Source organism: Tenrec ecaudatus, chromosome 3 (assembly GCF_050624435.1).
Source record: "Tenrec ecaudatus isolate mTenEca1 chromosome 3, mTenEca1.hap1, whole genome shotgun sequence".
Taxonomy (NCBI): domain Eukaryota; kingdom Metazoa; phylum Chordata; class Mammalia; order Afrosoricida; family Tenrecidae; genus Tenrec; species Tenrec ecaudatus.
The window spans coordinates 64440617-64455947 of record NC_134532.1 but is presented as its reverse complement, the minus strand read 5'-3'; the positions used below and the strand labels follow the sequence as shown (position 1 = coordinate 64455947).

At 42.9% G+C, this 15331-nt stretch overlaps 1 protein-coding gene across 2 annotated transcripts in view; it reads right to left on the bottom strand.

Moving 5' to 3' along the window:
* LRBA (LPS responsive beige-like anchor protein) overlaps positions 1 to 15331 on the bottom strand; it is a 706055-nt gene that overhangs the window by 24288 nt on the left and 666436 nt on the right. For both annotated transcript variants that reach the window (XM_075543710.1, XM_075543711.1), the window contains exons 51-53: positions 14680 to 14742; positions 9761 to 9916; positions 2945 to 3112 (exon numbers count right to left, since the gene is read on the bottom strand). In XM_075543710.1, coding sequence (XP_075399825.1) covers positions 2945 to 3112; positions 9761 to 9916; positions 14680 to 14742 — 387 coding nt within the window. The remainder of the gene's footprint in view (positions 1 to 2944; positions 3113 to 9760; positions 9917 to 14679; positions 14743 to 15331) is intronic.

Sequence of the window (15331 nt, the reverse complement as noted above, 5' to 3'; positions counted from 1 at the left end):
CGCCACTACCAGAGCTGCAGTCAGGAGAGAGCTCAGTCTACGGCCCTCCTAGTAAAATGACTTTTGAACTAAAATAGCAGAGGACCTGAATGAGACCCACAAGGGCGGGAAAAGCGCTGGCCTGGCTTGCTCTCACACCCCCATTTTCGCTAAAGAAAGAGAAGCACAGCAAGTTATTGAACAAACAAACCGGCAGGGGAGGCGTGTGGTGCACTTGGGACCACGATGCAGGCAGAGGCATCGAAATGCCAGCGCCTCCCAAGGGCCCTTTGTTCGCGGCCACGAGGGCGCGGGAGCCACGCCCGACCCAGCGCCCTCGCGCCAACGCTGCAGCCCGGCCCGGCCCGCGCCGGAGGCTGATGAAACGCGAGCGAGCACCGCGCCCGCGCACGCACGGCGAGAGGCCGAGCTTTGTTTGTTTGTGGATTCCGTCTGCAAAGCAGGGGCTGGCGTCCCCGGGCCCCGCCCCGCCGCGGGCGCAACCTGTCCCTCCGCGGAGGGGCCTGCCAGCCTCTCGCGCAGAGGACGCTCCGCTCCCGGGGGCCAGGGACGAGGGGGCCCGCCGTGCGGAGAGGGCTTCCCGTCTCCCAGAGCCACACACGACGGCTCTCTAACAGCTTCGGGCGGCGCCGTGGCGGCCGTCTTTCCTTCTCAACCCCTGTCCTTCCCAGTGGCCACACCAGCAGGAGTGCGTGCCCGCCAGCGCACTGCAGCCAATGAGAGGGTACAGATGAAGGCCTCGTAACGGACACACTAGTAATGCACACGCCAATGCCAACACGATGGGGCCTGCCTGTGATTTATTTGCTAGACGCGTCCTGTGCTGCGGAGAACCCTTTGAGTCGGTGGCTATTGCTGCGGTCATTTTTCAGACGAGACACAAGGAGCAACACTTACAGTCTAGAAGATGTTCACTCCGAACCCCAGGGCTTGCCAGTGCTGCTGCTTCATTTTTTATTTTATTTTTTAGGAAAATGCGGGTAAAAACAACCTCTGCAAAGCTGATCTGTAAGCTGTACGCGCGCGCACTCCCACCTTATTTCTAGTACACGTGCGGCCCGAGCGAACACCACACACACCCTATTCCTCTGTGCAGAAACATTCTCACTTTAAACTAAACTTAATTCTGAAATGCAGCAGCCATTACGAGTCGAGTGCAGCGCTGTGCCTTGAGCACAGGGTCCCCACGGGAATGCCCGTGTGGAGAGCATGACTTGGTCAACAAGTACAGAAGGTAAAGACCTAGGTTTTTGCCTTGTTGTTGGCAGTGCTATAGGTACGTGAAACCTCTTCCATTGTGTCTCGCCAAGCTTAAGTCCACACGCACACTCGCATACACGCAAGCCCGGGTTCAGGAACTGTTCTTCCGCAATCCTTTGAGATCAATCACAAAATGGCAGCGTTATTATCTATGTCAAATATAGATTTGCCTGAGACGATTCAGTGAATCTCAGGATTTAGATCCACTGAAACAGGGAAAAAAGAAAGTAGTCACACATGCTAAAAAGTCAGAAAGGAAATGTAGCCAGAATGTAAGAAACCATCATAAAAGGAATTTAAGGTTCTTTTCAAAGGATGTAAAAATTTAAGAGTCCGAAATTCATTTCTTTTAAAATGTTATTGCAGTTACACTCAGAGGTACTTATGTATGTATAGATATATGAAACGCAGATGCACACTGAAATTTGAACTTATGACAAACACCATATTATATGTAGCATCCATCTTAAAATTATACTTCACATTCTATGATTATACTTCATGTTCTATTACTGTACGGGATCATCTATTTTCATTAAAATAAGAAACACAAATTACAGTCACTGAGTAACATTTTGTTTATGCACCACACCGAGCAAAGTCTATCTTTATATATGTAAGCAGAAAGTTTTGAAAAATACTTTGCACGTACTTTTTTTCATTATACTTACATTTATGTAAATTAAATAAAGATTTTACTTTCATACTAATATAATACATTATGCTCAGCTTTAAAAAATCAACCCCAAATATGCTGGACACAAACCTATTTAAACTGTTTCATAATTCTGGATTGTGTGACAGAAGTACCATACAAGATCGTCCTTCCTTAACTAAATACAATGCAACTTGCTTTAAATTAAGGAACTGTAAATATTTAAGAGCAGTTAAAATGTTCTACTTTGTGAAGTAAAAATCTAAAGCTATTCTTGTAAGAGCCCTTCAGTGTTGTCATAATCATTTTAATTAAATTCTCATTTTTCAGGTGGTCCCTTTAATTGTTTTTTCCTACTTCTTAATGTGTTTTTCTAAAGCCATTTCTTTTCTGCAGCTGTGTGCGATTGGTTTTAATGGTAGCTACTTCCTTCTTTGCCTTCTGTGAATTACAATTTTAAATGGTTACACATTTTTTGCTTTATGGCCTTCAGCATAGTTTCATAAAGATGTTTAAGGCTGTTGGTGAACATTTTCATTTCCCATCTGAAAAACCAAGAGCCAATTTGAATATTCCATATTGGCCTTTTATGACCTGTTTTATCTTTTAATATGCAGATGAAAGCATATTTTTGGAAAGACTGGTTTCCACGAAATCATAATTTTTACTTTGTGCCTTTAAAATATGAATTTAATAAATAATGTGATTGCTCTTTTACCTTATCGTTTATTATTCATGAATGAAACACCTTTATTTAGTGACAGCCCTTTCCAATGGAGAACCAGCATTTTCAGACTATAAAAAATGACTCTATCATGAATAATGAGATTCCACGCTCAGATTTTAGTTATCGACGGTCACAAAATGTTAATAGCAAGGCTACGTAGTCGATCCTTAAATTATAGCTAAGAAATTAAATATACTTGCAAATTCTGTCCCACTTTCATCATCTTACAAAAGATAACTTCAGAAGCAAGTGCTATTACCTGCCGCTGGTGGAGGTTTACTCATAAAATACGTTGTACTTACTGCCTGGGTTGTCTCCGATCCCACTGCTCTTTCCATTCCAGTACCACAGGAGAAGGGTGGCGTCCCGGGATCCCGAGAGAATGTAGCAATTCCCCCCAATGTACGACTCAGAACGGGTGAGGCACGTGACCACGTCCCAATGGCCGAACACCACTTGGATCAGTTTTCCTGTAACATACAACAATTCTCTTTAAGATTGCTATCAAGAGCCAAGTGTCCAGTGACCAGTTAACTAATAAAACAATAAGGATTTAAAAACTCAGATTCTACAGTAATTTGAGCTGGTCAAACCTAAACGTTTCCTTGAATACCGAACAATGAAAGAGCAATTGAACTGTGAAGATAATGTTTTTGAAAGGCATGTGTTAAAACGACTTACAGGGTGTTTGAAGGCATGCTAAGCTCCGGCCATAAATAGCAACTACAAATTAATAACAAATCAGAACGACGATTCAAGCAGACCCTGGAGAATCTCTTATTGTGAACCACCTTCAAAGTTTCTCCGGACTCACTGTATACGATTCAAAAGTGAAACAAAACAAAATTGAGCTGCCTTCCTGAAAAACTACTCTCTAGTCCACACCATGAACACACACCCATCTCTGAATTCATGACGGTGAATGTACTGTAGTTAGCTATTTATCTGTCTGAAGTGGTCGACACAGGTGGGAAAATGACCGAGTGGTTGGCTGCTGAAAGGTGAATGGTTTGAGCACAAGCCCTGGCTCCTTGGGAGCAAGACCATCAAGAGGACAGCTGAGAATCCCCTCTGGAGGCAGCTCTGCTGTCCCTGGGCTCATGGTGAGTCCACAGATCCACCTGACACCACTCAACACGCCGGGATGATACGTGTCATTCTGGGGAGGCTCTCCATTCTCAAGTCAGGTCTCCAGATGCACGTTTGTAATTCAAGGACTAATTTATTGCAATTGCAATTGGAGCCATGTCATTCTTTCCCTGTGTAAGTTTTAGTCTCCTGGGGGCAGGGGATGATGAAGGCAAGCTCAGGGCACCTTATCTGAGAGTAATGATCGTGACCAAGGGAGGAAGAGGAGCCTCGTGGACTTGTGTCTGGGGCTTCAAGCACAGCACGAATGGTTCGTATGAAGGTGTCTGGGAAAAAAGCAAAGCCCTCACCTTTCAGAGCTGGCATTTGTAATTCATGCAAACTTTTGTAAGGATTTAAGTATCTGTAGCCGGCCCTCCATTGCATCCAGCTAGCATTTCTTTCGAAAACAATGTTAACAGAATGCATGAGTGGATATGCCAAAGAATGGAGGCCCTAAATATCAGCATAAGGTTCTTTAAGTTTCAGTGGGGCTCATAAAAGTGTAATTTCACTGTTCCAGAAAAAAAAGACCACTAAATTGAAAAAAGAGGGTATGCCTACAAGACTATGCCTACAACGTATGCATGTTTAACATTATAACCAGTTGCCCTCAAGCCAACTCTGACTCCTGGGGACCCCACATGTGTCAGAGTGGAACTGTCTCCCATAGGGTCTCCAATGGCCGAGCCTTCAGAAGGAGACCTCCAGGCCTTTCTTCTGAGGTGTTTCTAAGTGTCCTTGAACTTCCAACATTTGAAGTGAGCAGCTGGCTGTGCTAACCGTGTGCATATCACCCAGGCACTCCTCGGCTACTCTAAGGCTCAAGCCCTCGAGTAAGTTTTGGTATCTAAATGCATTTAGATTTTCAATATGATAATACGCATTATGAAGGGAGTAATTTTTCCCTGGATTTTAAAAATCCAATAAGGGTTTCTTAGGTTAGGCATGCAAACTCAGACGTATGATGTGCCCACGTTTATACAAAGTCGATAAAGAATCGAATCCAGTGTTTTCATGCATGAGGAGCAATCTTACGCATGTAAAGCTACTACACATGGCCATTGGCGCGTAGCCACCCCAGAGGACAGGGTGGTACCACCCCTGTGGGTAGAGAGCCCGTCTTTCCCACAGTGACTGTTGGCAGCCCAGCACAGCCACCACGCTACCAGGACTCCTTAGAGCTACTAGCAGTGGTAAAATCAGATTTGCTTAAATTTCCAACTGCAAAATGAATTACATTTTTTCATCTGTGACTAAGAGGGAGAAAAACTTCAACCAAAGGAGATGCTTTAACTGCTAAATGTTCAAAGCATTCACTTCTAAAACATTTTAAACCTTTTAAATCAAATCAATATCTGTCACTTAAAAATCATCTTATATAAATAAATAAAGACTATGCAGAATAAAGTGAGAGCATTCTCAAAAAAATAAGGTAAGATTGAAAATCAAATTAGATATAAAAATGTAATAATTTTTACTTCATATCCTATTTACACAAAGAAGAATATGATGCAGTCTCTTGGTAAACTGTGTGTCCCTGAGTAGCACAAATGGTGACGTGGTTGACTTACTTACTAATGGGAAGGCTGGTGGCTAAAGCCCAGCTAGAGCTGCCTTGGGAACCTTGGTGGTGCTGAGGTTAAGCACTGGGCTGCTAAATGCAAGACCCCAGTGTACGCTTGAAACCACGGCGAGCAGGTAACCTACATGTACTATGTCTTGTCTATAGATTCATATTTGGAACAGAGTAATTTGTAGGTAAGACAGGAAGAGAGGAACAGCCATCACTAATTACAAAATTGAGCACTCATAACTATCTGCCGCAGCAGGAGTTATAAGGATTCTTCTATCAACAAATGTTTACTGAGCACAAACTAAGTGTCAAGGATTAGGGCTTCTTAGAGTCTCTGGGTAGTACAATGGGTTGAACATTGTACTACTAACTAAAAGGATTCAGTTCAAACCCACCCATTCTTCTCAGAGGACGGGCCTGGCAAGCTGGTTATGGAAGAGCAGGACCTTGACAAGCCTGCAGGCTGAGCAGTCCCTACTCTGCTCACAGGGACTAGCCACGAATGGGAATCAACGTCATGGAAACGACCAACAGCAGCAGTGCCATGGATGCGGTGGCGATATGGTCCTTGCCCTCATAGTATTCACGGTTTAAGGGGGAGACGGAGAGCAGGATGAGCTCTACTCCCTTAAAGAGTCAGTCTTGGAAACCCACAGGGGCAGGTCCACCCTGGGCTGCTATGCGTGGAAATCAACTCCATGGTTTTTAATGGGGAGACAGGGACTAGACAACTCAACACAAATAGCTACGTCATTGCTAACAGTGGTCTATTTACCAAAGAAAATAGGTAAGACTGGTGAGAATAATAAGATAAAAGCAAATTCAGAATGAATGTCAGAAAAGCTATACATAAGAGAGTGACATTTAAGTTGTTACATCTAAAGGGCTTCATATTTGAACACAAATCAACGTGTTCTCTGTAATGTATTCTCTGGGCTCAATAGGAAAACAGCATATTTTCAAGTTGACGTTCCCCTGTTCCGCAGGCTTCCCCAGCAGTATTTGCTGTAGCTCTGGGGCTGAGCTTCACCACTCCTAACTCTATCACAGCATGTAAAACACCTCCTGCTCTTTTTGGCCAGTTATTTTCTGACAATCTCCTAAGTGCTCCTCAGCCTCTATTTCGTGCTTCCTTCCGTACCGGTTCACCTCTCCACACACTATGACCAAATTTTACCACAAGTACTAGAAAATCCCATTTTTGACAGGACAAATTTTCTAGTTAATGTTTTATTTGACAGCAGTGCTCCAAATTAAAAAAACTCAAGCTCAAGACTCTGCACCACTGAATCTGAAATGCGGCCTGCGAATCATTCCAACTGCTGGTGGAAGGTTTTATTGTTGCCTCTGCTGTTCGGGTTTTGTGCAGAAAACATGATTTATGTCTAAAGAATTTCCTGTTAAAATCCACAACACCTCCCAGACCAATCTAATAAGAGATTTTTTTTTGTTTTGCGTAAGTGCTAAAATATAATTGAATTCAACACTTGTGATGGCTTTGCCACTATATATTACTGATCATACAATTTTCCCATTCCTTCTCTGCCAAACTTAGGAGAAAATATTTAATATTCTGAGTGTCATAAAAACAAAACACTTATCTACCCAAATGGAAATTATTTTAAATAAAACTAGCACAAGGTTTTGTTTGTACACAAGATAGAAAGCTGCTAGAAATCTGAGATTTCTTTCCACAACTTCCCTTCTCAATTTATGTCTGTCTCGCTACAATGACAGTTAGACTCAGGAAGATGTTTTACATACAACACACAAACACACAGAAATTCAGTGGGGAGGAGGAGGAGCAATGGCATTGAGTTTAACATAACATGGCAGACATACAGTGCCCGACAAATTAACCAGTATCTGACAGGTGATGTGTGAATATGGTACCATGGTATAAACACAAAGAATATCACTCTCCAAGTCAGAAGACTTGGGCCAACAGCTCCATTCTACCATTACTGGTTAAAGACATTTCAGCAAGTTACTTAATCGGTCTAAGCCTGGTGTTTGTCCCTGGAAAATGAGCAATAACGAGCCCTGCTCTGGCTACCTCACTGGATACAGTGAGCCTGGCACGTTATCATCACACATGTAAGAGACTTCAGTAAATTCTGAAGACAATGTGAACGGAAGAATCATTTTACTCTGAGTATTAACATTATGTATAGGTTGACAAATAATTGGAAGTCAACAAATTCAAAAATAGCTGCAAATGTCAAAGGTCAAGTTCAATATAACTGATGACCACAATTTATGGTGGTCTGGGAAAGGCACAAGCATAACCACTGAGTGGACTAGTGGCAACCAGGGGGTTGAGCACAAAGGGGCAGCTCACGGGGTCTTGGGGGGATGAGAAAGCTGCTCTGATCTTGACTGTGCTCCTTTACGCACCTCAAAACGCACACAACTAGAAGCAAACACATTTAGAAAAAGAATTTTCTTGTGTGTACCTTTTATATTTTTTAAGTTACTCATAATTCATTTATTTATCATTTTATTGGAGGTTCTTATAACATTCCATATATCAATTATATCTAGCATATTGGTACATATGTTGCCATCATAATTTCCAAAACATTTTCTACTTGAGCCCTTGGTATAAGCTCCTCTTTTTCCCTCTCCCTCCCTCACCCTCAGGAATCCTTGATCAATTATATATTGTTATTATTTCATGTCTTACACTATCCGTTGTCTCCCTTCACCTTGTGTGTACATTTTAAATAGATTATTTAAATGCATTAGAATATTTACCGAAGAAAATCTTGTGAGAGGAAGTAATGAGATTTTAACTTGTTAAGTCTGACAAGAAAGGAACTGTTTGAGATGGTAATGCTGTTTGTCATGAGCATACTACTGAAAGGAAATGTTAATATTTGGATTCTAATATTAAAATTACTAGTATATTTAGGAAAATGAACCAACCCCCCACTCCATCTTTAGGGGCATTCTAGAGGAGTTTTAGAGTCAATGGTCAAACAGCTCATAGATGTGAGCATTTAGAAAAAGGCCAATTAATCAGAAAAACTTGAATGATAATTTCTTTTCCCTTCTTGGATCTATAGACTAAAGATGCAAACTATAAGAAATCTAGGTTACCAATTCCAAGAAGACAAAACAGACAAATGAATACAGTTGTTGGTAAAAATAAAGGTTAGTAAAAATTTGTTCTATAAACTGTACATATTCAACAATTTCTGCCTACTCTCTCATACTTACTACCACTGAGTCAATTTTGACTCACAGGAAGCCTATGCGTCAGGGTAGGGCTGCCCAGGTGGGTTTCCAAGACTGCCACTCTTTCCGAGAGTAGAAAGGCTTGTCTTTCCCTCGTGTCTGGCTGGTGGTGTCAAACTGCTAACTAACTGCATGGTGAGCAGCCCAACACAAAGCCATACTCCCTCCTCGCCATGTTGGAATCGTATCATAAAATACATTCAGGGCAAACGTTGGGTAATCGAAAGCAATTTTATGTTCAATATAATATATTAAAGCAAGAACATAGATGACTGCTATTGAAAAAATTACCAACAAGGAGACTGTAAGATGATTTACTGTGTAACAGTTAATTAAGTAGGAATTTCAACGAAAGAGAATTTTCCATTCCAACATGTCATCAAGATTAAATTGATAGATTCTTGTTTTAGTTGAAAATGTAGTTCCGTAGATACATTAATATTTAATTGTAATTACTTTAAAGCTATAACTACTCATATACTGTAAGTTTATCTCACTTTCTAGTAGTTCCCAAAATATTTCATGGAGAATCCCCTGAATTTTTCAAAGCTTCTCAATTTTCTACCGCAAAAAAACTTCGCAAACACGTCCTGGATTGGCCCTTCTATGGTCATACTGGGTTGCGCTTGCTTTGTCCCTTGTGGACAGGCATACAAAGGAATATTTAGACCTAGACGTTTATATCTCAACAAGAGTTCCTGTCCCACACAGAGTCCGTAGTCAGCTACTCTTCTTCACGACGGTTAAGTGTTTGGGGTGGAGACAAAATTTCTACTCCCCAAGGATTCTCTTAATGAGTCTTTGCAGTACGGCCCGAAAGCGCCATGGACTAGTACAAAAGCGGGGGATACCTGCATGCAAGTGCGTGCGCTGGAAGACTACGCAGACGCGTGCGCACGCGGCATTTACGTGCCAGGACGCGCGGTGGGCAGGTGGCCCGGGGCGAGAGCTCCGGCAGGTAGCCGCCTCTGACAAATACCCCGAGGGCGGGACCTCGCCCTGCGCTGCGGCGGGCACGGCTGCGTGAAAGGAGGAAAGCACGTCTTCTCTCACTTCTGATTTGGAAACTTCCAGAGTTCTACCGTCTGAGGACGGCGGGGGATGAAAGCGCTTCCGAACTCTCCTAGAGATTCTCGAGGTGGCCCTCGGGGCTCAGGGGAAGAAAGCGAGTTACCTGTGTCGGTAGAGTAGACGCGGAAACTCTTATCCCAGAAGCCGCAGATGAGGATGTAGCGGTTGTCCGAAGTGATGACGAAGCACTGGGAGTGCACTTGGATGCTCTGGTCCAAGAGGTCCGTGATCTGCCTCCTGTGCATACCCGTATTGCCGGCTGCGAGGGTGGAGAGGGGGGAGAGGAAAGCCCACAAAGCCGTGAAACCCGTGGGCAAAGGGCTGGTCCACTAAACAGATACCTGACCTTGTATTTCAAATATAATATTTGAAAAACTAAGTACGGACATACATCCCACTAGTAAAAAGAATTCATGTTGGTTGCTCCATCCAACCATTTTTGTCTAGAGGAACGAAATCACATCGTACAATTTAAACAGCCGACGATTCAGAGAACGAGCGTTCTAACTCTTAGGCAGGACACCCAACTAGATTATCATCTTCAGGCTGCCTCATGTCTAGGTTTGCGTTTCTGACAGTCTCATTACATCTATTGTCATGAGAACGGATTCATGTTGTGACAATCTATTACCTTTACCGTCTTTGTCACGGGAAGAGATATTAGAATTTAAATGTCATATATTTGAAATACTGTAGCAACTTGTCCTCCTCTGGCTTTAATGGGTCCTTAACTTGACTGGATGTGGGTTCCCACGTCCCCTGTTTACAGCTGTAGGGAAGAGGAGGAAGACTATCGAAGATCCTGGCAATCGGAAAGTCAAACACAGCGCACTGCCACTTTCGTACTCCTCATTTCAGCAATAAAATCAGACTGGTCGGCACTGTGTTTGTAAAATGCTGCCAAGCACCTACGATGGGGTTTGTCAGGAGTCCCGAGGTGGGACATCAAGGCACACGGGAAGAGAGAGAATCCTCTAGAAATACACTATCACACGTGCCGAGATCAGAAAATGGGCCGCCCCGGAGATGCCTACTTTGGCATTATGAGACCCATCAAGTAGAGAGCTTTGTTTCTGGTGAGCCAAGGGTTGTTTTCCACTAGCTTTTCAATACAAATAATGGCTCCTTTGCTGCTAAAGAATCTTGATGTACAACAAATTAGAACAAAAGAAATTACCGCTTATTTGGTTATTCAGCTCCTTTGTACCCTTAGTCTTCTGAAAACAAAAGAAAACTCCTCCACCACCATCACCACCACCACCACCACCACCACCACCACCAACAACAACAACCAACCTATAAATACAGCACTGCAAACACCCGGAAGCAGATCTCTATCTGAGTATTTACATATGTTGTACATAATAACAAAGCTAATGTGGGCCATTTAATAGAAGGCTTAGAAATCATACAAGAGGGAAAAATATGTTCAAAATATGCACTCTCCGGGGGCTGTGCTGGAACGAAGCGTGGGGGCACAAGAAGAGGAAGAACATTCGCTGCCCTCCAGGCAGACACACCATGGCACGCGAGCCAGAGGGCTTCACCACGCTCGTGGACACATCCGTATCGTTTCCTTCTACTTTCCATGACACTTTGGAAGGCCCCCTCGCGCACGTGTACCCAGAGTGAAATACTGACGTGCACAACTCAGTCGAGTCTGCCACAGTTCCATCTACTTGCGATTGTTCCAGAACTGGTGACTGCGGCCTCCTAAGATGGGGGACGACTGGGCTCGAGAGCCACCCAGTCATTAAAGGGTCAGGATCGCAGATCAAGGCCCGTTCCCTCCTCCTGCCCACAGGGAGGCTCCTTACGGGGCGCAGAGGGGATCACTGGGAGACATGGTGCTTATTCTACTGCAGTCCAACTCCGTGCACGGAGAAACGTCATCAACTCTTTATTCCATTTGACCACAAACATACTGACGCCCCTCTGGGTGTGTGTGTCGATATAAGTATACATGACTGTATGTATATGGCATTATATAGAGTTATAATTAAATACATGCACGCACACACACAATGTCAAGAAACCTAGCCATTAAAAATAAGGTGTGTGGTGGTTTCTACACTGTTATTACAGGCCTTCAATCTATATGAAATTGTCAAAATGGCTGACTCCTGGTCTCATGAGATAAATTTTCACTGGTCAGTTTTTCCAGCCTTCTCTTTGGGGAAGCTACCTCTCTGGGATTGAGCCTCTGCATGATTGCGAGTGGAGTCAACTGCCAAGTCCCCAAGGGGGCAGTGTGATGTCCTCTTAAGAACATCCATGAATATTTCCCAAGCAAATGCCTCCTTGTCATTTACACCGCTCTCCCGTCTAGAACAACAAACAACAACAAAACTAGCTTACAATTGCCTTTCCATTTATCTCACGGTTTTCCCTGGTAAACTGCTTGAGATTCAATACTAAAAGTATTTTTATTCAATGAAAATTAGGTATATTTTTCTAGATAAGCAGTCTTCAAACGGAGGCACGCACACCCCTGGGGGCACAAGATGTCCCGAGGGAGTCACAGGCACAGATGGTTTTAAAAGAATCAATTTCTATCTAGTCTCTCTACTTTCATGTGTTCCCTTGATTTGCCTGAGAGCCCTCCAGTGAGTTTTCCTTTTCTGCTTCCCTTTCCACAGGCCCTTCTTCTCCGGAGCAAACAAAGTGGTGCCCTCCCACCCCCAACGGACACAACAACCGCTGGGCGGCAAAAAAAGCAACAATTCAGAACTCTGAGGGGATGTTAAGGATGCGAATGCCTGGGTATCAAATCATTTTGCAGGTCAGGTGATTGCTAATTCATTACGCTCAATAAAATTAAAGGAGGATCTAATCAAAGCTATCAATTGCTAGATCATTAAAAATAAGTTACAATGATAGATTGTTAAATTGATGGCTATTTTAATGATGGGCCATAAACATTTTTGAGAGATTACCATGTGTATTTTGTCACATAATTCAGAAAGAGTTCAAAGATTTGTGTGACATTGTTCAAACAAGACTCTTTGCTATCATTTCCCGATGTGAGCAAGATTTCCTCAGCGCTTCTATCTATCTAGAAGAACAAAAGAAATAAGAGAGCTGAAGGCAAATCCTTTGCACTCAGCAATAAACCATGTTGACTTACGCCCACATGAGCTAATGGAGGGTGGGAGAGAGGAAGAGAGACCCATTCTTTTCATGATAGATATATTTTCAATAAACGTTTTTTTTTAAACTGAATGCAAGTTATAATTGGACTAAACGTCTATCACATGAAGTCAAATGTTGACGATCATACAAAGCCAGAAATTATAAAATGATTAAAAATGTGTGTTGGACATTGTTAGTTGCTGGGAAGGTACAGGGCTTCAAACAGTTGTTTTAGGGAGTGGAGCAGCATGAAGTCTGACGGCCACTGGTTTAGAGCGGCCCCGAGGGCAAGCCCGGCCAGGGCCTGGATTCCGATGCAGTCTTTATGGAACCAGGCGCTAACTTTGCTATGTGCTTTCTATGACTGCTTTTGTCCTATTCTGGTTGAGTTGATTAGTTGAGTCAGAGGCCATATGGCCCACAAAACCTAGAAGATTTCTTTTCTGTCCCTTTGGAGAAAAAGTTTACTGGAGACTGGTCTCGAGAATGACAATACCGAATTCATTTAGTCAACTTTTAAAGCAAATGATGAGCCAATAAATTCAGAAACAATGCTTTAAATACTTAGCAAATGGGCTTTATTATCTTCCTTTTTTCTCATTTTACCCAAATTAGCATTTAACATATATATATATATATAGATAGATAGATAGATTTACATCAAATTATAGCTACTCAAAGTAAAGCAAGATCGAGGAACCAGAATTATATTTATCCTACAAACAGAAAATTGCATCTAGATTTCTGTCTAGAGTTGAGTAAGTGATAAGTGAATTCGTTTTGAGATTTAGGTTACTCTAGTCCTTCGTGGTCCATCTGTGACTGCTGGCTCTTCCCCTCTTTACTGCACAGAAGGCACACCTTGGATTTAAGGGAATAAACCAGCTCATTCGTACACTTTAACTGAAATTTTAAAAATCCTCACAAATTATTTGTGCCAAGGAAATTTGGCAAAACGTCAAGCCCACCATCGGGCTGGTAGTCTATGTCCACATACAATGCAAGTATGCTTTCTATTCTAAAAGTAGTAAATAGGCTCTTCGATATCACGGCTTAATGTTCTGTGCGAAGCCACATCTGAAATCCCCATACAGGAGGGTCAAAATGCAACGCTGGAGGCTTCTGAGAACCTAACTCAAAAGGTGTCCCTGCAGGGCAGCATTCTAAGTCGGCCACTGCAGATGCTCATTTCATCCCAGGAGCTTTTCCGGGGGTCCTCCCTAGTATCCCCCCCACTCCCCCACCCCCAACCAATTTACCCTCCAGTGGCAATCTACTAGGCTGTAGGGGCCTAGGAAAATGAACACAAATATCTTAACACTGCCACTGGCTGGGCCATATATTTCCACTCGGAAACTGCTCTGCAATCGCACATTAATCCCCTGCGCATGAACCGAGGGCCCAGGAAGAAAGGATTGATCTCCTCTAATGATGAAATCCTGGCACTGGCTTTATTTTCCGCAACGCAGTGCTTGCTAAGAACCCCACTGTTATTATGAACATTTCCCCAGCAAAGAAGCTCCATCACATTACTGGTGCACCAATTCATCATAACGGGCCTCACTCCTGCTCATCAACAAGTCTGAGTGATGAAAAGATCCAATATTATCCTGACAGTACTTCCTGCGCATTCTCAATCACACATTATTACAGCATCCATATTAATTTTCAGTGACAGCGTCCTAGGCCTGTTCAAATTAGGCAAACCAACGAGGGGGAGCTGATGAAATACCAGCATGCCACAGCTCATTGCATTCCAATTTGCATGCAAATGGTTTATCAGGAAAATTCCATTCCCAGCAACCAGCAAGTGAAAAACAACTGTAATCTACACTTCAGGGCCACCATACAGCGCTTAATGAATCGCAAAGAGAGGAGGAAGTGACAGACCTATGAGAGGATCGATTTCCACAGGCAGCTGGAATGGCTGGTCTTGAACAGCACCTTGATGAGCTAGAATTCACAAAAGATTTTTAAAAAAGCATTATTTTTTTCATATGTAAAGCTATATAAAAATGCATGATTCAAAACCTTACGTAGAATTATTTCCAACCTCCGAATCTTTGATGCAGTTTTGTTAAATTTAAAGGGGAGACAAAACTCCAGGTGCTTTTATGGCTAGCTTATTAAACATTTATTTTCGATTAGTGCCATTCTGAACCGGTGCCACAGTGCTCCAGTCCTGGGCCATAAGCCGTAGCAGATGCTTGACGGGCAACCTCGGAGACTGCCGCCAAACAAAATGAAGTGGTAAAGCGTGCTGAAAACAAAATGTGACAACCATCTGCTGACTGTAGCAAATACTATTTTTTTGTTACTTCTTAAAACGGCAGTTTTGAACGCAGCAGCACAAAGGATCCACAGCAGTGGCAATTTATGACGGAGAAAGGGGAAAGCTCCGAGTCAGGGAGCATTTAATGTTTCATCCATCACGGAAAGTCAATCAATTGAAAGTTTGAATAAAAATACAGAAAGCTCCCCACAGATAGATGTTGCCGTTAAATGCATGTGGCTGAAGTATTTTCCTCAAGACTTGATTGAG